Genomic DNA, 26,750 nt, shown 5'->3' on the forward strand with positions numbered 1-26,750 from the left:
ACTTCTCTGGTTCAATGTGTCCCAAAGAAGGGGGCATGACGCTAGTCACCAATAACAAGAATGAGTTGATTCCCACAAGAATAGTGACCGGGTGGAGAGTGTGCATGGAATATCGCAAGCTAAACAAAGTCACAAGGAAGGATCATTTTCCACTTCCCTTCCTTGACCAAATGCTTGATATGTTGGTCGGACGTGCTTTATATTGCTTTCTATATGGATATTCGGGCTACAACCAAATACTTATTGCTCTGGAGGATCAAGAGAAAACAACTTTTACATGTCCCTATGGTATTTTCGCCTTCAAGCACATGCCATTTGGTCTATGTAATGCACCGATGACTTTTCAAAGGTGTATGATGGTGATCTTCACGAACATAGTAGAGGAATACCTTGAAGTTTTCATGGATGACTTGTCGGTGGTTGAGGATTCCTTTGATGATTGCTTAGCAAATTTGGATAAAGTATTGGCAAGATGTGAAGAAATGAACTTGGTGCTAAATTGGGAGTAGTACCATTTCATGGTCGAGGAAGGCATTGTCCTTGGACACAAGATCTCAAAAAATGGCATAGAAGTCGACAAGGCAAAAATTGAGGTGATTTATAAACTTCCACCTCCGAATTTGGTGAAAGGCGCGCGGAGTTTCTTAGGTCACGCGGGGTTTTACCGGCACTTCATAAAGGATTTCTCTAAAGTGGTGGACCCGTTATGCAAGCTCTTGGAGACAGATGCAAAGTTTCACTTCAATGATAATTGCATGAGATCCTTTGAATTGCTAAAGTTCAAGTTGACAACCACTCCCATTATCACAACTCCTAATTAGAGTATCCCTTTTGAGCTCATGTGCGATGCTAGCGATGTAGTAGTTGGGACTATTTTGGGGCAACGCATAAACAAGATTTTTCATCCGGTATACTATGCTAGTAAGACCATGAATAGTGCCCAAGTCAACTACACTGTTATGGAGAAAGAACTCTTTGCCATTGTGTTTGCAATTGAGAAGTTCCGCTCGTACTTGATGGGTGTAAAGGTTATTATTCATACGGATCACGCGACACTTTGCTATCTTATGAGATAGAAAGATTCAAAAGCTCGGTCGATGCGATGGGTTCTATTGTTGCAAGAGTTTGATATTAACATCCAAGATCGAAAAGGAAGTGAAAATCAAGTGGCAGACCACTTGTGTCGTTTGGAGGAGGAGTGGAGGCCGCATGGTGGCCTTGAAATCAATGACTCCTTCCCCGATGAGAAAATCTTGGCGATCTCAATGAAGGAGGTTCCATGGTTTGTGGATCTAGAAAACTTTCTTGTATGTGGAATCATCCCATATGAGTTCTCTTTAAATCAAAGGAAGAAGCTCATACAGGATTGTCAAGATTATTATTGGGATGAGCCATACATTTTCTGAATTTGCACTGATGGGGTAATTAGAAGATGTGTACCGGAAGAAGAGCAAAGTGATATTCTTGGGGCTTGCCATTCTTCGCCTTATGGCGGTCACCATGGCGGAGAAAAGTGATATTCTTGGAGATTAATATCTTTGATGTGTGGGGTATTGACTTCATGAGTCCTTTTGTGAGTTCTTATGGAAACACCTACATCTTGGTCGCAGTTGATTATGTGTCTAAATGGGTTGAGGCCATTTCTCTACCCAACAATGAAGCGAGAAGTGTGGTGGCGTTCTTGAAGAAGAATATTTTCACAAGGTTTGGTACTCCGCGAGCTATCATAAGCGATGGGGGTCACATTTGTGCAACAAGGCTTTTGATACTTTGCTTAGCAAGTATGGTGTCACTCATAAAGTTATGACTCTGTATCATCCACAAGTTAGCGGTCAAGTGGAAATCTCCAACCGGGAGATAAAGAGTATCTTGTCCAAAATAGTGAATGATAACCGGGCGAATTTGTCAAAGAAGCTTTATGATGCTTGGTCAAAGAAATGTGTGGACCGCAATCCCTTTCTGTGGTCGCAAAGGAAAATTGTGCGGTCTGCAATGCCCATTTTGCATCCGCAATGACAATTCTGCGGACCATAATTCCCTACCCTACAAGCATGTCTCTATTGTGTTTTTCACTGTAATCTCTTGTGTGTCCTTACATTCATTCTGTGTATGAACTTGAATTTCAACTAACATTCGCGTTTGCTTGGTACAGAACATGGTTCGATCTAGAGGACGAGGCGACACTTCAAAAGGAAGGGGTGACTGATCTCGTCCAATTTCACACCTCAATTCAAGGTTATGAAACGGTCGATTGCAATAATAATACCCAAAACAAGGGTCAGGATCGATTTTCACAGGGAACTATATATGGGAGTTAGGAGTATATATCGTAGCGTGTGAGTTTGAATATCTAAATTTACTCTTCCGCAAACTTTGGTTGTTTTAAGTCTAATTTAAACTACGATTGCATGTTGAGAAATAAAACTAGGAGAATGTTTTTGTTGTTTTTAAATGTTGTAAAAGGCCTAGGGCTGTGATCTTCACCTAGGTGTTTGCCTAATGAGATATAAATTTTAAAACTTATTTTATTGGTTGGGGTGTATTATACCTATCAACATTCAATTAACCACTCAATACCTATCGGTCAGGGAGTGATTTGGCCTAATTTGGCTTTCTCAAGTCCAAATGAGTATTGAACAAAACGGTTGATAAAAAGCTCAAGTCGGGTTATTACTATCTCTAGGTTGAACCCATTTATTGGGATTATCAATCTCTCGATTGACCCAATTTATTGTTAGCCATATTTTCCTAGACTAAGTCTCTCTTTCTCAAGTAGAGACCAAGTCAAATAGACATGAACTATTATTTGCAACCATTAATTCCACAAATAAAAACAAGAACAAGGCTAAATAATAAACACCCAACCATAGACAAGCATTAAATTAAACATCCATTATGTTTACACACTAGGGTTGGGTCATAACCCTAGAGCAAATCTAGCTACTCATGCTTGAAATAGACGAAATAGAAGAAGAAATGATAATTAAACTCATATTGCAAGATTAAAATGATAAAATCTAAGTTAAAATAGCTCAAAATATGAAAAACTACCAAAACATGTAAAAGGAAACGGCTACTGTAGTAGCTGATGACAAAAATTAACCTAAAAATCTGAAACTCATCTAGTTATACAATGCTGGAAATTTCGGACAAAAATGCCTTTCGGGAGGTTCTGCAGCCGCACAATTCCATGTGCGGTCCGCACTTTTCTTCAACTCGTCAGGATAAAAAGTTCTGTGGCCGCATAATTCTGATCTGCGGAGGCACTGCACTCTCTCTGTGGTCCGCACTTTTACATATGCGGCCGCACCTTGCTCTTCTGCAGTTCACACTTTTATATCTACGGTCGCATAGCTCTTTTTCTGCGGCCGCACAATTATTGTCCGGTCCTCACTTCTGGGGGACTTGGAATGCACCTTCTCTGAAATTTTCTTTGGCTTAGCTTTTGCGGACGCACAATTCATGTGTGGACTGCACTTTGCACCATACTCTGATGGCTTTTACTTCATAACCTGCGACCGCATATGATATTCTGCGGTCCGCACTTCTGAGCTTTTGTGTCTTTTATGTCCTTGAGTTCAGATTACTCCTTCTTGAGTTGGATTTCATTTTGGTAGTTCATCTTTCAATATTCCTGCAATTAAGCACATTTCATTAGTTTTTCGGAACATTGGACTACAACAAAAGCTAAAAGGTGCTAATAAGTAGTCAAAATCCCCATTTATCAACTCTCCCAAACTTAAGTTTTTGTTTGTCCTCAAGCAAATAAAGTAGTTACCACCTCCACAAGTTAAGAGACATTCCAACTAATCAAAAGTGAGTCATTTACACATCAATTGGGACCAACAATTACCCACACCACTTATGAATTATCAACAAGTCAACAAGTTAAACGTTTATGCATAAATAGTTCTAATGTTACACTTGAGTATCAAGAGTTGACTTTATTCATCAAGGAAGCTCGCTTTTTCATGTAGGTCATTGTGAATCCCAAACTCCTCCTCCTCTACTCTCTATTTGCCTATCTCTCTTAAGAATTTAGCACTCAATCCAAAAATTTATGAAAGGTTAACTCATCTCTCTCAAAAGAATGTCGCAAGTACGACTTTTAGTACCATAGGCTTGCCCCTCATGTAGATCACCACTAATGTAAGCTCACTAAGCTTGAAATCACGTAGGGATTTTTCGGAATGCAATGAAGGATTTTGGACTAAGTTTGGATATACTATGATAGAACATGTTCATCTTTCCTTAAGCACTCAATTTTCTTTTCTAGGCTCAAGCTTTTCCAACTTTTTGAGGCATTTTCTTTTCCTTGTGGGAAATAGAGAGAATTAACATCACTCTTTCTTGATCATGACATTCATTTTCTCCCGCTTTAATTTCTCCATGCTTTGCAACATTACTTTTCTTTGAATCCTTTCAACTCTTCAACTTATTCACTTTCTTTTTGCATTCTTCTTTTTGTTCTTTCCTTTTCTTGCCTTTCCTTCTCTTCATTTCTTTTCTCTTTTTATGCCTCTTTCAAGTTCCTCGTCTCTCCCCCAAACATACATTTTTAGCCAATTGTTTCACAAGAGTGTTAAGGAAAGCTCGGGTGACAAGAGAGGGTCACAACAAAAAGGGTAAAGGCTTGTAACATGGTTATCAAATGAGAAAGGTTCAAAGCTCAAATGTGTTGAATAGGGATAACAACATTGGTGGGCAATGGAAAACTTCAAGCGGGTCAAGGAGAGCCTACAATCACTTCTCAAGCCAATCAGAACATAAAATTTTGCCTAGAAACACAATCAGGGCAAGTTCTAGACCATTTGCACGGGTACTTGGTCTTGCAACAAAAATATATCACCTCTCACGCAGCTGGATTGTTAAAGAGGATAGAGTCGAGGGCCTACCACGACCATATTCAAGATTAAAAATCACTATGGTTCGATTAAACCACTTGATGATTGCCTAAGTCAACACAAGAGTCACAAGGTCACTAACTAGAGCTATGTTTTTCCAAAAACCTTGTTTTAAATCATAATCATGTAGTTAAGTGTGTTGGTACCAAGTGAAGCATATTTGACTCCTCGAGCATGACTCAATTAGGTCTTTTTATTCATTACTACTACTATTATTACCTAATCACCAAAAAACGGACTCAATTCCTTAAGAAGATTGTCACGCCATCCATCATTGGGAAGAGTCGCCCGGTTCACACAAAAACTACCTTTGGAAAGAACCGTGGTATTAAGAAAACCAAAGGCTTATTATCCACTAAAACATAGAAAGAAGCTATTAAATCAAGAAGAAGCTACTAATTCAAAAATAAGCTATTTAGTTGAACACTAACTAATAAGAAAACAAGCACAAAGAAGCTACGAAGCAAAAACTATTGAAAGTGTAATGAATATACATAATGAGAGAGTAGAGAGAATATATACATAATGATAAAGAAGAAGAAAATAATATTAAGTTAATTACATGCCAAATGTCTTCAGAATCATCAAAATGTAGCAAATAAACTCCACACACCTAGAATAAAAATAAGCATTGTCCTCAATGCTTAACAAAATAAGAGTAAAGGAAGGGTGAGAGTGAAGAAAACTCCATATGGCTCTGTGGCCATCTCTATGTCTCTAGCAGTGGCACCAACCTCAGCCTCATCCAATTGGATCTCATAATCCTCAAGTTCGGGAGTGGCTGGATTGGTGAACAGCTGACGGACTGCCTCGGCAGTGTCAGCAGCAATGTCTGGCTCGTCAAACAGGCCAGTTGGTGTTGTAGGTGCTGTATGATCTGGGTTTGGGTGGCGCGGGTCTATCAGCATGTCAAATGGAATGTCTCTGGTTGCTGTAAGCTTGGTAACCTATTGTCGGAGCTTGTCCACTGACTTCTTGGAGGCTTGGGACTTCCGCATCTTCTTCACTTCCTTTCCCAGCTCCTCTATGACTGCTCCATGCTGCACTAGAGTGGCCATTATTGTCTTCTAATTTTCTAGGAGCTTCTTCAAGGTTTCTTCAACTGTGGGGGGAATCTGGGATGCCGGACTGGATGATTGTGCTACAACATGACTGGATATGTCAAATAGCTTTGCAGTAGCTATTTGCATCCTGTTGTTGAGTCTCGTCGGTACCTGAGAGACTCACAACACAGAGAGTGGAGCAGAGGGCATAGGCACTGAGGCTGAAGGTGGAGGTATGGTAGTTGCACTGGCTAAAGGCTCTACTGAAGTGGAAGGCACATCTTCTCACTCTGCAGCTACCTCCGATGGCTCATCAGACTGGCCTACGGTAGTAGTCGGCTGACCCATTCTCTTTGGGTTATGTGCATCCATCAGAGAATACCACAAGAAAGGCTTTTTAGCCCAAACCTTCGTGTCAAAATCCCTCGGCTCCACCCGTACATCCGTAAGGAACTCAGTGGTGGTGGTGGGATACGGGTAGGAGGTATCAGTTTGCTTGGTGACCACAAGCATGTTGGCCGACATCACGACACCCGCATTGATCGGGTACCCGACCATAATGGACGTGACTAGAACTGTCCACGGAATAGGAAGGTTGGTTTCATTCTAGCACGGGTCTTGTCTGCTACATACGAAGGTCTGCCATCCTTTCACCTTGAAGTTTAGGGTATTCCGCTGAATAGGAACCCCTGCTGTGATTCATGGTGGAATAGGCCCCGGGGATGCAAGAATCTCAGCTAGCCATGGGAAAACTACATCACCCATTGCTACTGTGTCGGCTCAACATACTCAAACCCCAAATAAGAGTTCAGTGTGTGTTGATCAAATCTCACCTTCAGATTCCTCACTTTGGTCCCTTTCTTAATGTGTGCCACATTGGAGTAGAATACCCAAACCAGATACTCCTTGGCGTCAACTACACTTTGGGTTAACCACATCCACCCCTTTCACTCTCAGAACTATCTCAATACTGCTGGATTATACTTGTCAAGATCTTTAAGTTGGAACTGTCACTCAAGAGTGACCGATCTCACCGGCCACCACCCACAAAAGCTGGCGAAGGCAGCTAGACTGACGAAACAGCCATCCCAGACCTCTTTCTTCGTTGACCTCTCAAGGACACAATTGTTGCTGGTGCCTTAGGGATAGGTGTAGAAGAGGGCTCCGAAGCCTGAATGGTGCTCTCTGATCCCTCATAGGTGCTATGTGAGGAGGAAGGCTCGTCCCGGAGTTAATACCTTCCTTGTGGCTATGATTGGACAGTCGGCTGCTCTTGAAATGAGTCGCCCTTCGATGCTTCTCGAGATGGGCCATATGAACTAGATTCAGAGGGTTCTGGATTTCTACCTCATCCGACTGTAGCTTTTTTGGTGATTATATTTTGGAGGACGAGGGGTAAAGTACTTTTGCCTTGACCTCTAGAAGGTTCTCCCTCCCCTTTGACGTATCTCCACGGCCTCGAGATCTAACCATTTTCTATAACAAGAAACAACAGTAGTCAATTGTAATGCAAGTACAAACAGATAGTAAACACATAGTATAGAACATGTTTGCAGGGTAGGGAAGTGTGGTATGCAAAATCACAAGTGCAGTCGCAGGTTGGGCTGTGCGGACCACCCAATTTAATCTTGTTGCCGCAGAACTAGATTTGCAGTCCGCACAATTATTAGTGCGACCGCTGATTTGGAGTGCGGTCTGCACTTTTATCACCGCGGCCGCATATCAGACTCATTAACATATCAACTCTCTGAAGACAGAGATTGGGTTATTTTGACCGCACTCACTTTTCTGTGGCCGCAATGGGATTTCTACGGGCCGCACAATTACAAGTGCGGCCACATAATCAGCCTTAACTAAAGAACCCTAATCTCAACTTCTACGGACCGCACAATTTCTTGTGCGACCGAATATTTCAAAATAGTTACGAGCAGACTTTCTAGCGCTGTTCATTTTTTGCACAAATTCGACATGGTATTAACAATTGAGCATTAAAATCAATTCACCCATTCCCCATAGAGCAATTATCAGTTGGCCCACTAAAGTTTAAACCCCACATGGTTGTAAAATTGAAATCTATTGACAAATGGCCTAAAGCTACCTAACAAATTATAAATTAAACTAAAAATTAAAAATTTCTATGAGTAATTGAAACATACCAGATATGAAGTAGTGAAAAAGAGTGAACATGGATATGGATTGAGTGTGGCAGATGATTGAACAAACGATTTCAATATTTTAGAATTTTGAGTGCTCAGAGAGGGAAAAATATATAGTAGTTGTAGATTCACTATTTATACTAGACGGGCTGACTTGAGGGACAAAGTGATGAGTGTGGCCGCAGAATTCCTTATGCGGTCCGCACTCTATTACCTGGATGATCAAATGCCCTTGATGGTCTGCGATCCGCACAATTTGTGGAGCGACCACAGATATTTGCTGCGAACAGCAGATTTTGATATGCGGCCGTACTTTGGCCATTTCTCTGACATACCAAACTTCATAGAGTTTGTATTTTCCCTTTTCAAGTTGTGCGGTCCACACTGTAATTGTACGGTCATCACTGTAATTGTGCGACCGCAGTTCACTTTTGTTGTAGTGACCACAATTGTGTGGTCCGCATAATACGCATGTGGTCCGCACTTTTTCCACACTTAGCCAATTGTTTTAGTATAGTTCCTGTAAAGCCCACTCATTCCTGCAACACACTTCAAATCCAGTTAGCACAAAAATAACACTTATCCACAAAAGAAGAAAAGAAAAAGAAAAGGAAACATGGGTTGCCTCCAAAGAAGCGCGTGATTTAACGCCGCACGACGTAGATTACCATCCCTTCAAATGAATAACTGCCACCACGTGGCCATCATCAAACTTTCCCTAATAATGCTTCACCTGGTGACTATTGACTTGGAATACCTCATCATTTTTGTTCTTCAAGTCCAATGCACCAAAAGGTGTCACACCCACAATTTCAAAGGGACCACTCCACTTAGATTCCAACTTCCCGGGAAACATCTTTAACCGCGAGTTGAACAACAAAATAAGATCTCCCACCTTGAACTCCTTGTTTAGAATGTGTTTGTCATGAAGGTACTTCATCTTTTCTTTGTAGAAGGACAAACTTGCATAGTCATGGTATCAGAACTCGTCCAATTTATTCAAATATGCAACCCGCAAGTTAGCGGCTGCATCCCAATTAAGATTCAACTTCTTTAAAGCCCACATGGCATTGTGCTCAAGTTCTACCGAAAGATGACAAGCTTTTCCAAACACCAACCGGTATGGAAACATCTCGATAGGAGTTTTGAAAGCAGTCTGATAAGCCCATAGTGCATCATCAAGCTTCTTTGACCAATCCGTCTGGTTAGCATTTAATGTTTTGGACAGTATACTCTTCATCTCCCGGTTGGAGACTTTTACTTGACTGCTAACTTGTGGATGATAGGGAGTCGTAACTTTATGAGTGACACCACACTTGCCAAGCAAAGTGTCAAAATCCTTGTTGCAAAAATACAATCCCCCACAGCTTATAATAGCCCGCAGAGTACCAAATCTTGTGAAAATATTCTTCTTCAAGAACGTCACCACACTTCTTGCTTCATTGTTGGGTAGAGCAATGGCCTCAACCTATTTAGACACATAATCTACAACGACCAAGATGTGGGTATTTCCACAAGAACTCATAAAAGGGCCCTTGAAGTCAATACCCCACACATCAAAGATATCAATTTCCAAAATGGTAGTTAGAGGCATTTCATTCTTATTCGAGATTCCACCGGCCCGTTGGCATTCATCACATTTTTTCACCATATCACTTGCATCTTTGTAGAGAGTGGGCCAATAGAAACCTCAACTTAGTACTTTGGCCGTCGTTCTTGCTCCGCCATGGTGACCACCATAAGGCAAAGAATGGCAAGCCTCAAGAATAACATTTTGCTCTTCGTCCGGTATACATCTTCTAATTACCCCATCTGTGCAAATATTGACAATCTCATTTGAGATTCTTCCTTTGATTTGAAGAAAACTCATCCAGGATGATTCCACACACAAGGAAGTTTGCTATGTGAACCATGGCAGTTTCTTCATTGGAAAGCCAAGAGTTGCTCGTCGGGGAAGGAGTCATTGATTTCAAGGCCATCATGTGGCCTCCCCTTCTCCTCCAAACGAGACAAGTGGTCCGCCACTTGGTTTTCACTCCCTTTCCGATCTTGGATGTCAATATCAAACTCTTACAACAATAGCACTCATCTCATCAATCGAGCTTTTGAATCTTTTATGCTTATAAGATAGCGAAGTGCCGCATGATTCGTATGAACAATAAACTTTGCACCCATCAAGTATGGGCGGAACTTCTCAATTGCAAATACAATGGCAATGAGGTCTTTCTCTATAACGGTGTAATTTACTTGGGCATCATTCAAAGTTTTACTAGCATAGTAGAACAGATGAAAAACCTTGTTGATGCGTTATCCCAAAACTGCTCCAACCGCTACATCACTAGCATCGCACATGAGATCAAATGGAATACTCCAATTAGGAGCGGTGATAATGGGAGTGGTTGTCAACTTGAACTTTAGCAATTCAAAGGCTCTCATGCAATCATCATTGAAGTGAAATTTAGCATCCTTCTCTAAGAGATTGCACAATGGGTTCACCACTTTAGAAAAATCCTTTATGAAACGCCGATAGAAACTTGCGTGACCCAAGAAATTTCTCGCGCCTTTCACTGAGGTTGGAGATGGATGTTTATAAATCACCTCTATCTTCGCCTTGTCAACCTCTATGACTTTCTTTGAAATCTTATGGCCAAGGATAATGCCTTCCTCGACCATGAATGGCATTTCTCCGAATTCAACACCAAATTCGTTTCTTCACACCTTGCCAATACTCTATCCAAATTTGCCAAACAATCATTAAAGGAATCCCCGACTACTGAGAAGTTATCCATGAAGACTTCAAGATAGTCCAATACCATATCCGTAAAGATCGCCATCATACACCTTTGAAAAATCATCGGCGCATTGCATACGCCAAATGGCATTCACTTGACAGCAAAAGTGCCATAAGGATAGGTGAAAGTTGTTTTCTCTTGATCTTTCGGGGCAATAAGGATTTGGTTGTAGCCCGAATATCCATCTATAAAGCAATAGAAAGCACGACCGGCCAATCTATCAAGCATTTGGTCAAGGAAGGGGAGTGGAAAATGGTCTTTCCTCGTGACTTTGTTTAGTTTGCGATAGTGCATACACTCTCCACCCGGTCACCATTCTTGTAGGAATCAACTCATTCTTTTCATTGATGACCACCGTCATACCCTATTTTGGGGGACATATTGCACCGGAGAAGTCCACAAACTATCAAAAATGGGGTAAATAACCCCGACATCCAACCACTTGATAATCTCTTTTTTGACCACGTCTTGCATAGCTTCATTGAGTCTCCTTTGATGTTCAATAGACGGTTTGGCATCCTCCTCCAAAATAATCTTGTGCATGCAAAATGCGGGGCTTATTCCACGAATATCCGCCAGAGTCCACCCAATAGCTTTCTTCCTCTTATGGAGCACCGCCAATGTATAGTCAACCTGGACATTAGTCAAACAAGAGGAAAGAATAACCGATAAAGTGGAACAAGGGCCAAGAAACTCATACCTGAGATATGGAGGCAATGGATTCAACTCCAAGGTATGAGGCTCTTCAATTGAAGGATTTGTAAGAGGAGTTTTCTTATTCTCAAGATCCGAGGAAAGTTTCCAAGGTGCATAGCTGTATGACCCCATTCCTTCCAAAGAATTCACACATTCCATGAAGCCATCCATCTCGTCATTGTCAAAGTTGAGCAAGACGACCTCCAATATATCTCCCATATTAACCGTGGCACTTTTATCATCAATAATCACATCGGTCACTAAGTACACGAAAGAACACACTTCATTGCAATTTGGTTGTTGCATATATTTGCACACGTGGAACACCACCTTTCATCACCTACTCAGAAAGTGATTTCTCCGGCTTCCACATCAACCAGAGCCTTCCCCGTAGTAAGGAAAGGTCTAGTAAGAATAATCGGCACCTCATAGTCCACTTCAAAATCAAGAATAACAAAATCCACTAGGAGAATGAACTTATCAACACGAACCAATACATTTTCAATCACCCCCAGCGGTCTCTTCATTGTACGATCGGTCATTTGTAATCTCATAGATGTGGGTCTTGGTTGCCCAATTCCTAAGGTCTTGAAACCTGAATAGGGCATCAAATTGATACTCATCTCAAGATCACATAGTGCTTTAGCAAACTCGGCACCTCCAATGGTACAAGGGATTGTCAAAGCAACGAGATCTTCCAATTTATGAGCCATCGAATGCACAATTGCACTCACTTGATTAATGACTTTGATAGTTTCAAAATTCATCGACCGCTTCTTTGTCCCCAAATCCTTCATAAACTGTGCATACCCGTGTATTTCCTCCAAGGCTTCAATTAATGGCACATTTATTAAGAGACTCTTCATCATGTCAATGAACCTTTTGAATTGATTCTCGCCATTTTGCTTGGTGAGCCTTTGAGGGTATGAAGGAGGTGGCTTAGGCAATAGTTCCTTAGCATTTTTCAATAACGGTTCCAGTATGTCAATAACATGATCCCTAGACTGGTTTACTTCCTCTTGAGTCTCTTCCATTGTGTCATCATATCAACCCACATTTCATCATTTGCTTGCATCACATTATTCGGGATCTCTTTTTTTTCTACCACTTGCTCATCATCCACAAGTTGCCTTTGACTTGAGGTGGGTGCATTCCTAACTCTTCCACTTCTTGTAGAAACAACCATGGCTTGCCCTATATTGTTCCCACCCTTTGGGTTCACCACTGTGTCACTTTATAGTGCCCCCTTAGGACGAGAATTTAAAGCTTGAGAGATTTGCACCTCTAAGTTGCGAATCGATGTGTTGTGTGAAGAAAGTTGGGGATCGGAATCGAAATTCTTCTCCACAATTTTCTTGAACATGTTCTCTATATGGACCATTTCATTGTTGAAAGAACTAGGACCATGGGAAGGATAAGTAGGTGGGTTACTCGGTTGTTGATACATCGGGGGCCTTTGAGAACCTGACCCCCGATTTCCTTGATTGTTATTCCACCAGCCTTGATTGTTGCCTCCCCAATTGCCTTGGTTATTGTTGTTATGCCAATTCCCATGATTACTGCCTCCATTCCAATTACCTTGATTGTTGTTGTTATTCCAATTTCTTTGATTGTCTCCACCACTCAAATTACCTTAGTTGTGAGAATTTCAATTCCCTTGATTATTTTGAGGTCTCCATTGTTTTTGGCTAGGGCCTTGGTAGTTGTTTCTTTTCCCTTGAAAGTTGTTCACATATTGGACCTCCTCTTCATGGTCATTGTAAGATTCATCTTGATCAAATCCACTATCATCTTGCACAAACTTTTTTACTCCTTGTTGCACTTGTGGACCCTTTGTTCTCCGTTTGTTCACCATCATACTTACTCCCTCCATTGCATTGACTTGCCTCGGGTTTTGTAATTGTTCAAGTTGAGCCTTTACCAATTGGTTCATGGTGGTGGTCAATTCGGCTATGGCTTGCCCATGGTCATACAATTCTTTGTGAAGGTGAATCACATTGTGATCACTTTGTGGAACATTAGCCCGAGATTGCCACGTTGATGAAGTACCCGCCATATCATCCAAGATAACACATGCCTATGCATAAGGCGTAGTCATGAAGTTCCCACCGGCAAGTTGATTCACTACACATTGGTTGGTTGTATTGATCCCGCGATAGAAAGTTTGTTGAATCATATTCCCCATCATATCATTGTTGAGGCACTCTTTCACCATTATTCTACACCTTTCCCATATCTCGTGTAGTGGTTCATTGGGCTCTTGCTTGAATGCTGGAATTTCATCCAGAAGAATAACCATGTTCCCGAGAGAGAAGTACTTAGAAATAAATTTCTCCGCTAATTTATCCCACGTATGAATAGAATGATTTGGCAAACGTTCCAACCAATATAAAGCTTTCCCCCGAAGAGACAAGGGAAAAAACCTTAGCCTCAAAGAATTCTTGGAGACATTAGTTTGTTTGCTCCCCCAACACGTATCTACGAACCCCTTCAAGTGTTTATATGTATTTTGACCCGGTTCACCGGTGAAGAAACCTCGTTGCTCGAGAAAAGTAAGCATCACGTTTATTATTTGGAAGTTGCCCACCCTAATACGGGGAGGGACTATAGCACTTGCATACCCTTCATTCGGCAACACCTGGTGTGGAGCCGCTCGTGGTGGAGGTGGGGGTGGAGCAGTTACATTCTCTTGAGGCGCTCAACCTCGTCTATTTTCTTGAGGTTTAAGATGGACCTCATTCATTTGATCATCCTCAACGTCCACGTTCCCCAAAGCTATGTTTTCGAGATCATTGTTTGCCATGATTGCACCTACAGTAACTCAAACATTAGTATCAAGGAAGGAAAAGAAGATATTTCAAAAACTTACCTAAATATATAGTTAACACCGTTTTTAAGTTCTCCGGCAACGGCGCCAAAAATTAATCTCGTCCAATTTCACACCTCAATTAAAGGTTATGAAACGGTCAATTGCAATAATAATATCCAAACAAGGGTCGGGATCAATTTCTACAAGGAACTATATATGGGAGTTAGGAGTATATAGCGTAGCGTGTGAATTTGAATATCTAAATTTACTCTTCCTCAAAATTTGGTTGTTTTAAAGGTTAATTTAAACTACGATTACAAGTTGAGAAATAAAACTAGGATAATGTTTTTTTTGTTTTTCAAATGTTGTAAAAAGCGTAGGGATATGACCTTCACCTAGGTGTTTGCCCAATGGGATATAAACTTTAAAGCTTGTTTTATTGGTCAAGGTGTATTATAGCTATCAACACTCAATTACACACTCAATAACTCTCGGTCAGAGAGTGATTTGGCCCAATTTGGCTTCCTCAAGTCCTAATGGGCATTGAACAAAACGGTTGATAAAAAGCTCAAGTCGGGTTTTTACTATCTCTAGGTTGAACCCTTTAATTGGGATTATCAATCTCTCGATAGACCCAATTTATTGTTAGCCAAGTTTTCCTAGACTAAGTCTCTTTTTCTCAAGTAGAGACCAAGTCAAATAGGCATGAACTAATAATTTTCAACCATTAATTTCGCAAATAAAAGAAAGAACAAGGCTAAATAATAAACACCCAACCATAAACAAGCACTAAATTAAACACTCATTAAGTCTACACACTAGGGTTGGGTCACAACCCTAGTGAAAATCTAGCTACTCATGCTTGAAATGGAAGAAATAGAAGAAGAAATGATAATTACACTCATATTACAAGATTAAAATGATACAATCTAAGTTAAAATAGCTCAAAATATGGAAAACTACTAAAAAGAGTAAAAGGAAACAGCTACTGTAGCAGCTGATGTCAAAAAGTAACCTAAAATATGAAACTCGTCTATCTATACAGGGATGGAAATTTCTGACAAAAATGCCCTTCGGGAGGTTCTGCGGCCGCACAATTCCATGAGCGGTCCGCACTTTTCTTTAACTTGTCAGGATTGGAAGTTCTGCGACCGCATAATCCTGATATGCGGCCGCACTGCACTCTTTCTGTTGTCCACACTTTTACATGTGCGGTCTCAACCTGCTGTTCTGCGGTCCGCACGTTTATATCTGCGGCTGCATAGCTCCTCTTCTGCGGCCGCACAATTATTGTGCGGTCCACACTTCTGGGGGGACTTGGAATGCAACTTCTTTGAACTTTGCTTTGGCTTAGCTTTTGCAGCCGCACAATTCATGTGCGGATCGCACTTTGCACCAAACTCTGATGGCTTTTACTTCATAACCTGCGGCCGCAGATGATATTCAATGGTCTGTACTTCTGAGCTTTTGTGCCTTTTATGTCCTTGAGTTCAGATTATTCCTTCTTGAGTTGGATTTCTTATCGGGAGTTCATCTTCTAATATCTCTTCAATAAAGCACATTTCATTAGTTTTCGGTAAAACAATTAAACTCTTTTGGACTTAAACAAAAGCTAAAAAGCTCTAATAAGTAGTCAAAATCCCCACTTATCAGTGACCCTTCTCGGGGACGAGGGAAGAGACCCTTACCCAGTGCCCAACAACCTGAAAGCAAAAAGAAGTTAGCAGTCGGCAGAGGAAGAAGTGCAGACCTCTTGGAGACTAGGCCTTATGTCCTGTCTAGGGACGTTTTCAAGGGAAACTCAACCTTAGTTCATGAGCAGTCGGACGTGAAATCAAGGCCACCAGGGAGATATCACCTCAGGGATGAGCTGTCTTCATCACATAACACCTCCTACGGTTAAGAGAGTGCTAGTCAGGATTCTGATCCTTCCACTACACTTGTCCCCGAGGCACCAGAGACATCAGCTCAGGACATCCCAGATGATGGCAGAGGGGGAGATGCTACAGTTACCGGCCTTAAGCGGTCGAAAAAGAAAGAGGTGTGGGAGGACCAGTTCGTCAAATTGGCTGCCTTTTCTAGCTTTCGTGAGTGGAGGCCAGTGAGGCCGCTCACTCTTGAGTGACAGTTCCAGTTGAGAGATCTAGAAAAGTAAAACCTTGCAGTTTTGAGGTAGTTTCGAGAGCACAAGGGGTGGAAGTGCTTCACCCAGTGCGTGGTGGATGCGAAGGAATAGAGGTAATTTTGAGAGCGCAAGGGGTGGATGTGGTTCACCCAGTGCGTGGTGGATGCGAAGGAATACCTTGTCCGGGAGATCTATGCCAATGTGGCGCGTATCAAGAAAGTGAAAAGGGTGACTAAAGTGAGGAACCTCAAGGTGCATTTTGATCATCACACATTGAAAACTTACCTGGGGTTTGATGATGTCGAGCCCACAGAGTACCTTGAGAAATGTGCCCTTGGGGATGCAGCTCGTCCTTGGCTAGCTGAGATTTTAGCAACTCCTGGGCCACCACCACCATGGATCACAGTAGGGGTTTCTATTCACCGGAGTATACTGAGCTTTGAGGCAAAGGGGTGGCAAACCTTTGTATGCAGCCGACTAGACCCGAGCCAGAATGAGACATATCTCCCTATCCCGCATGCAGTTTTAGTGGCTTCCATCATGGCCGGGTACCCGATCAATGTGGGTGTCGTGATGTCAGCCAATATCTCTGTGGTCGCCAGGCAAGCTGACACATACTACCCATTGTCACGACCCGAAATTCCCACCTTCAGGACCGTGATGGCGCCTAATATTTCACTTTCTAGGCAAGCCAACGTTAGAATAATATTAGCCATTTTTAAATAATTTAAAATCAATTAATAACAAAGGAACAAATGCAAAAACAAAGTCTGAAATAAAGTGAATAATCCATAATAATAGCGATGTCTAAATATCATCCCAGAACTGGAGTCACAAGTGCACGAGCATCTAAAATAATACAAACAAGGGTCTAAATAAAATAAAGCTGTCTGAAAGAAAGCCCACAGCTATAATAAAGTAGAAGGGGACTTCAGAACTGCGAACACCATACAGTTATACCTCAAGTCTCCTGCGAATAGCTCAATCCGAGCAAATCTACTATACGTCGCTGGGACCAACTCTGGTATCTGCACAAGAAGTGCAGAGTATAGTATGATTACAACCGAGGGACTAGAAAATTGCAACTTCAAATCACCCAAACTTGGTTCGAAACTACCCCAAAACACACCCGAGGTCCTCGTGACCTCGTCCAATCACACCAACCAGTCCCAATACCTTATCCAAACTTATTCAAGGGATCAAAACACCACGAATAACAGCAAAATTATGAATCGGCGATTAAAACCTTTCTTTAAACCTTCAAACTTATAAACTTTGACGAACGCGTCCGAATAATAATTAAACATTCCGGAATAACGCCAAACTTTACGTACAAGTCACAAATCATGATACGAAGCTATTCCAAGTCTCGAAATCCCAAACGGACATCAATAATATCAAAGTCCACTTCAAATCAAACTTAGGATATTCTAAAACCTTCAAAATGCTAACTTTCCACAATAAGCACCGAAATGCTCCCGGGCCACCCGTTACTCAACCCGAACGCACGTCCATGTCTGAAATCATCATACAAACCTATTGGAACATTCGAATCCCAATTACGAGGTCATTTACTCAAAAGTCAAACCTTGGTAAACTATTTCAACTTAAAGTTTCTAAATTGAGAATTTTCCTTCCAAATCAACTCCTAATTTCCCGAAACTCAAGTCTGACTACATGTACAAGTCATAATACATGAAGTGAAGCTACTCAAGGATGCAAACCGCCGAACGTCATGCTAGATCTCAAAATGACCGGTTGGGTCGTTACATCTCCCTCACTTAAACATACGTCAGTCCTCGAACGTGCCAACAACTACTCCGGAGTTTACCAAAATCAATGTTTAACACCTCATAACCTGCTTGTGTCACCACAACCCATGTGAGCACCTTTTCCAATGTCTGGATTTCCCTCATAACCTAAAGATCCCTCCTTCTACCTTAGCCCAAAAGCCTTAGAACCAAATTCCAATGTCTGGATTTCCCTACGAGGACTGATTCTAACATACGAATATTGTATCAATCTCAACCCGTTGTACCAAATATGATCATGCATCCATGCTAAAATTACACAATGCACCGCATAATTCGTATGACCATAATAACATACCTAAACTATAAAAACTGTAAATTTACTAACCAGATGTCGTAGTATACCTCATGACGTGCATTAGCCCTGCTCCAACCCTCGCGACACTACAACGATGAAAGTGACCCGTAGAATCTCATAACCTCCTCCCAAATTAATAACTCATGTAGTCTCTCCACTTGACAAGAACCATTACCTCATTCTGAACTGAATAGTGACATTTTCCTTTTAATATACCCTACATAAACTTGATCGCACTGATCTCAGGTCCAATAACCTCGTCTCACCCAGTACAAGCTGCTCGGGCAATAAGCTACCTCAAACACCATCTAAAATCTCATATGATACCATCAATGTGCCAACAAGCCACAACTCGACTATGACCAATAAGGAACAACGAACCCGAATACAAGATTATCCGGCTTGCGCAACGAAAAAACAACCAAACCAATGCTATGAACCTATCTCAGAGATGAAAAACAAAATACACAAAATAAGTATAAGGGACTATACTACATCTCACTATTGCGACGTGCAACCCGATCCACACATGATACCCGTGGTGGTGTGCCACCCGATCCACACACATACAATCAATAAGGATATACCTATCGAGCCAAAATGCTCATACCCACGAAATGCAAGAATGTCGACCACAGGTACGTTAAGTGCATAAACACAACCCTGGGGAGACAGATAGCACCATGCGCTACAAAATGCCAAGCACGACTACGGTGTATTAAACGATTTGCATCTTGAGATCCATCTTGCTCCTATAACACAACAAACTACTCGGGATCACAACACATGTGCGAATAATCAAGTCGTCTCAAAACCCATATGGCATAATAGAGTATTACATAGAATAGTTGACGACATGAATAACATCCAAAACCTGAAGACTCCTCCATAAGCAAGACTCCTCCATAAGCAATGTTACCCCATATGTCATATGAACACATCCGACCTGATGTAGAGCATGCATTCATATTAGATTTACTAATGGACCTCAAGCCAATTCCGACCATCCCATACTAGGACAATAACCTTTCAAGGATACTCAATGACCCTATTCATGACGCATACAAGTAGGCGTCAAATCCGGAACAAACTCCCATAGTTCACAACCAAAAGAATAGAACGTCTCTCAGTTATCACTTCTCCTATTGGCGACAGTACCAAAGTCTCCATAATTGATTTCAATCTCTATACAATCGAATGACTAACACTTTACACTTATACGATCTTCCTGTGGGATATACTCCCACAACCTTCCGCACCATGTAGCAAAATCTAAACATCAATGGCCATCGACCATGCTATTTCTACAGTACTAGACAATCATCAGCATTTCAAAACCTAACACTCCTACCACAAAATAGACCATCCTCAGGTTGCCCGACAATAGTGCCAGCATACACTGAACATCTGAAATCCTCCCTTGCTCCTCCGAGCTCATGACATTCTTATCAAAACCGAACAACAACCTTGATCCTCAACTTCAAATTTCCATACCACTCACAGTACCTATCATACCGTTATGCGAGAGTCCAAGAATTTCATCATAGCCCCTGAACCACCAGTAGAATATACACTTTATTGGCTAGAATCCCTTTTTACTCCACTCGTCTCAGAAGAACAATTGCAACACGCAACCGAATTCCCATAACCGTAATTGTTGTCAAGCCCGCATGTACAGTCACGAATCACTCATATAGCTTCACTCACTAAAGGGACCGGTCATTCCCACAACCACGCTGATTCAAACCATTATTAACTGACTCAACTTCTTCCAATATACTCTTGACTTGCCTTTGGAATAATAATCCTATTCAAAAACATAACGGACCACAAACAACACTTATCCCGAGTGACCCAAATCACGAGACCGCATCGTCTTGATATTGTCACGACCCCATTTTTCCCTCCGTAGGATGTTGTAATAACACCTAGTCTTTAAGACTAAGTAAGCCTAACACTTACTAAATTAATGGCAAAATTCAACCAACAACTATCAAATATGAAATAGAAATTTCTATGCAATGCCAAAAATCCCAAAACCAGTAGTACAAGTCATAAGCTCTATTGATGTTCACTAGAAAATCTCTAAGTACAACTGTTCCGAAATAGCAATAAATTGTACAAAAATAACTTCCGAAAGTGACTCTAAGGCCTGCGAACGCGACGACAAATATACCTTGAAGTCCCCACAGCAATATCTGATCCGTTATCTAAAAATCCACAGACTCCGAGTACCTTGATCTACACAAAAAAATACAGAAGTGTAGTATGAGCACACCATAGTCGCTACCTAGTAAGTAGCAAGATTAACCGCAGTGGAGTAGTGACGAGGTACAAGTCAAGACACTTACTAGACAAAATAACTTGTGCAATATAGAAGTATAAAAAAAATAATGGAATGCGGAAATCAGTAACTAGTGACGAGAATCAATAAATGAAATAAACAGTAAAGCAATAAGAACACTGTGAAGTATCATTAAAACCAAATAAGGAACACAAAGTTAAACAGATTATTCAAGTCGTTTAAACACAAGTCCAACAACGAAATCACTCTGTGATACTTTTGCTCAAATTCACAAGTCGTAGGTCTCAACCCACCATCATATACTCACGGCACTTCGTGCCCATATATCGAATCACAACCGCATGCACAACTCATATGTTAATATCACGCTCTGCCCGGTCTAATCATAGGCTCACAACCACAATCCTCCTGACATGGTCACAAGCTCATAATGACAATCCGCCCGATATGGTCACAGACTTATAATATCAACATGGAAACAGATAATACAAGAACACATGGGAATGACCGATAAATGTCAAGTCACATACTCCTAATAAGTGGCATGCTATAGTGTATGTTTGTGCGAGTGTACTACTGTAGCCAATTAAACAAGTAATATCAAAGACATCGAGTAACTCATCGAAGCAACATAACAAGTCATGTAGGGTGTATGACATGCACGAGAAAAAACCACACCATCACACGAAGATCACCAACACAATGTCCCCAAGCCATCACACATCATCCCTAATATTGCCACCCTTATCTCTCTGATAGCCACATGTATCACTCCACCCTGACAACATTATTAGCGACCTTTATCTCTCTAATATCCACCTGTATCACTCCGTATAATAGCCACAGTTATTACTCCGCCCGGAAAATAAAATAATAGCCACCCTTATCACTCCGTACATTCGACAATGGTGAAATGCCACCCTTATGCTCTGCATACCAACAACGCTGAAATTCCACCCTTATGATCCGCATAACAAAGGTGAAATGCCACCCTTATACTCCGCACAACAACAACCAAAACCACACAACAATTCAAAAATACTAACATCAGAACAACACTACATATCAACTCATATCACAAGTGCCCATAGGCCACAACCTTTCCAAAGATCTAACAATATCAATATTTTCACAACAAATAGCTCACGGCTCAAACACACTGTGTATAAAATCTCAATAATAACAAAAAGAATAGGAAAGTAACTCAACAAGGAATGACACCCCCTTTTTAACACAACTTCAATTAAAATAGATTTAATGACTTTTGATAACCTCAATTCCAATTAATTGTTTAAGGATAAACTCAATAGTGAAAGTATTTCCATGAAATGGCAAACTTCGGCTCCTAGTACATGAATTAGGCTAACAATGAAAGAGAAGGCACGAACTAGTACTACGTCTAAATGCATGAGAATAACCCGGCAACAAAGGGATATCATGTACATCAATTTCAACTAAGAATATCTCCACAATAAAAGAAATCATGTAATGATAAAAGTGATGACAACTTCATATAGAGCATATAAGAGCAAACTCGACAAGTGAAGAATATGACATGTAACGACAACTTCAAATAAAGCATATGATAATATACATGACGAATTAAAGATACTACATGTGCTAACAATTCCAAATGAATAAATGAAAGAAACCTAAGAGTCTAAACTAGTCAATTTTCACATATAAGCTCGAGTACGTACTCCTCACCTCGCGTACCCGGCTTTCACTTAATACAATTAGTACAAACGACTCAAATTCTAAGGGGTAGTTCCCAACATAAAGTTAGGCAAGATACTTACCTCAAAGAAACTAGATCGACATTCTAAAATGACCTTCTCGTGTGAAATAACCTCCGAACGGCTAAAATCTAGCCAAAATAACTTAATGTCATAAATATAAACCATAGGAAACAATTCCGGATAATAAAGTTTCGATCTTTAATAAAAACTAAAAAGTCGACACAAAAGGTCGACCTTGGGCCCACACCTCGGAACCCGACAAAATTCACAAAATCCGAGCATCCATTCCAATACGAGTCCAACCATACCAATATTATCCAATTCCGACATAAAATCGGTCTTCAAATCCACATTTTATATTTTTGAAAGCTTTTACAAAAAATCTCATTCTCTCCAATTCAAATCACTAATTTAAAGATAAAAACAATAACGGAATTATGAAATATAATCAATTCCGGGTGAAGCACACTTACCCCAATCCAACACGTGACGAACCCCTCAAAAATCGCTCAAATCTTGTGTCTCTAGCTCAAAAGATGATAAATGTAACAAAACCCTTGATTTGGGAATTACTATCTGCTACCCACGCATTTGCACATCACAATCGCGGAAATAAACATGTGATCGCGAAGAGGAAACAATAACTTCCCAAAAGAATGCACAACGCAATCGCGAGAAAAATCGTGTGATCGCGAAGGCGTGAACGCGTAGGCCAACGAGCTTGCCTCCTTCCACAACACTACGCGATCGTGATCTTCATGATGCGAACGCTACATACAACCAACTCAAGCATCACGAACGCGGAAACAGCTATGTGAATGCAAAGAAGAACCATGACATCTCCCACAACGTACCGCGATCGCATAGAGTACCTGAAGCATCAGAAAAATAGCAATTCTAAAACATGACGAAATAGCTCGAAGCCCATCCGAAACACACCCAGGGCCCTCGAGACCCCATTCGAGCATACCAACAAGTTCCATAACATAACACGAACCTTCTAGAGGCCTCAAATCACATCAAACAATATCAAAACCATGAATCGTGCCTCAGATCAAACCTAATGAACTTATGAACTTTCAACTTCCACAACTCGCGCTGAATCATATCAAATCAAACTGGAATGACGCCTAATTTTTCATACAAGTTCCCAATGACATAATAGAGCTTTAACAACTCCCGGAATTGAAATCTGAACTCGACCACAAATGCAAATCATAATACATTATATGAAGTTGCTCGAGACCTTAAACCACCGAACGGGACGCTAATTCTCAAAATGATCGGTTGGGTCGTTACATCCTCCCCCTCTTAAATAAACGCTTGTCCTCGAACTTGCCTAGAACTATTCTGAAGTCATCAAATCACTGAATGAACTTACCGTACATATACTTGTAGGTGATCCTACGTCACTCTAATCCACATTGGCCCGACAACACCATCTCAACTGAAAATATCTCCTCCAACCCACACTAATAAGCCTTAGAACCAAAATTTTCACCATCCGATCATTTCCTAAAGATCTGATTCCCACATCAACACACGGTATCAGCCTCAACCAGCTGCAACAACTTATGCCTATGCCCACAAGGTACAACCACATGACATAAAACATCACACATAAGCCCATAATAGCATTTCTGATACCATAGCTGCCCATTATAAGATACAACACCGACCAATAACCCCATCTAAGCTAAAACCTCGTACCAAGCATTCACAATGTTGACAACAATGCAAGAAAAATGAGGACCTCATAACTATTCACCCGAATCAACAAGTCACATCTAACGCAACCTTGGCACACACTTCGTAAGATAAAACCCAATAAGCACAACGCGAATATGACTAAATATGCAAAGAGAAACACGCGAGAGAACTCTCAAACAAGACTGACATGCACAACTCCCTATCAGTACCATACTACGAATCAATTCAACAAGGGAGAATCAAAATATATGAACTAATCACAAGGATCTCATCCTAATATAACTCCACCGCGGCACGCAGTCCGGTCCAAATATATCAAACCACATGAAAATGTGAGGATCCCATCCTGAACTCTGAGTCACAAGGAGAATACATATCATACCGGCCGAAAATTCCACTAATTCAATTCTGTAAAACAAAATCACAACACGTGACAAACTCCCCATACCGGCAAAGCATCTAAATCACAAATCGTAACCAAACCATCCCGAAATCACACCAAAACCTACTGTAATGAGTAACAGAAAGTCACTTCTAGTAACATAGCTCTCAATAGTGAACAAAATAAAATGATTGGCACGGGCCACCACTACAGAATCTCCCAGCATGGGGTGAACACATAAGTAGAGTACAAAATTACGAAACTCACCCATATGTGAAGAAAGATAAGAGGACTCACCCCGATAAGAAGAACCAAAACAAAATAAGAATTATGTTCCTCTATATCAATGGGTTGGGCCTCCCCCTCTAGGGTGACCTCTACCTGCCTATCCTCTACCCCTAACCGGTTGTGCAGGTGGAGTAGCAACTGGAATGGAGCCCGTAGCATGAGTGCTCTAAAGAAATTTGCCGTTCCTGAGTCTAGGACAATCTCTCATAATGTGCCTAGTATCACCACAATCATAACAACCCCTCTGCAGGCGTGACTGCTCGTACTGAGTCTGTGTTGGATAACTAGAATAACCACTGTAGGAACCTCGTGCCAGTGGTACACTAAAGGATGATTGCCCCACATGAATTCCCTGACTAACTAGAGCACCATGAGTAGTCTGAAGTGTGGACTAAACTGGCCGACTGGCCGAGCCTCCGCCATGATAGGTCATAGCTGAAAAGTAGAATCCACTAAACCGTTCAGAACCTCGAGACCTCTTGGTCTACTTAGCCTCCCTCTTCTCACCCCGAATGCGCTCTAATATCTTGGCAATTTTCACCACCTATTGAAATGGATTATAAGTATTCAACTCCTGAGCCATGTAGAATCTAAGATCATAATTGAGCCCCTCAATAAATCTGCGGACTCGCTCTCTGACACCATCATGGTGCCCTGACGCAGCTACTCAAACTATGTACGTCACACATCCGGAGTGTGAAAACTGAGCTCAAGTGTGTGGTTCTTCCTCAGCTGGTCTACCCTCCTTATAAACCTTCCATCATTGATACGCTGCTCCCGACAGCTGAAATGTAGTCAAAGCAACTCTTCTCACCTCTACAATACCCGTCGTGTGGAGAATATGGTAACACTTCTCTAGAAATCCTTGTGCATCCTCAGTAGTTGTGCCACTGGAAGTAGGTGGACTATACCTCTTGAACCTTTCAAGCCTCTTCTTCTCCTTCTCTGATGCCCCAGGCCTGACCTCAGGCTGAATCGGAATAATAGGTTGTACCGGCACCACACCCAGAACTTGACCAATATGAGCTCGCTTCTTTGGAGTATGGGCGGTGGGAGTCTGAGCTCCTCCCCCAATCTGTGAAGTATCTAGTGAAACAGATATCAATCCCGCTTGCGCAAATGTACCAAACATGCTCACGATCTGCGCTAAAGTCTCATGAAGTCCGGGGGTAACAATAGGCACATTCGGTGCTTGTCTCCCAACTGGAGCTACGGGAGGCTCCTCAATTTCTTCTCTGATAGGTGCTCTAGCTGTGGCACGTGCCCCTTCTCGGCCTCTACCTTAGCCCCGACCTCTCGCAGCTCTAGCAGGGGGTGTGGATGTCTGCTCAGCTGATGCGGTAGCGTGTGTTCTCCCCATCTGTGAGAGAATAGATATACAAAGGCTCAAACTTCGAAATAAACAAATCTGCATGACATGAATGAAAGAAGTGGAGATTTTTCCTAATAGTTCTGTAGCCTCTCTAAGATAAGTATAGACGTCTCTGTACTGATCCACAAGACTCTACTAAACTCGCTTATGAGTCGTAGCACCTATGAACCTAGAGCTATGATACTAACGTGTCACAACCCTAATTTTTCCTCCGTAGGATGTCGTGATGGCACCTAGTCTTTAAGACTAGGTAAGTCTAACACTTACAGAATTAATGGCAAAATTCAACCAACAACTATTAAATATGAAGCAGAAATTTC

General features: G+C 41.4%; 1 protein-coding gene across 1 annotated transcript; it reads right to left on the minus strand.

Moving 5' to 3' along the window:
• Positions 1 to 11,935: 11,935 nt before the first annotated feature.
• LOC138893019 (uncharacterized) lies at positions 11,936 to 12,625 on the minus strand. The gene has a single exon (XM_070176783.1). It carries the CDS (start codon positions 12,623 to 12,625, stop codon positions 11,936 to 11,938), a length of 690 nt encoding a protein of 229 aa, XP_070032884.1.
• Between the last annotated feature and the right edge of the window lie 14,125 nt (positions 12,626 to 26,750).

Source organism: Nicotiana tomentosiformis, chromosome 5, assembly GCF_000390325.3.
Source record: "Nicotiana tomentosiformis chromosome 5, ASM39032v3, whole genome shotgun sequence".
In the NCBI taxonomy this organism is placed as follows: Eukaryota; Viridiplantae; Streptophyta; class Magnoliopsida; order Solanales; family Solanaceae; genus Nicotiana; species Nicotiana tomentosiformis.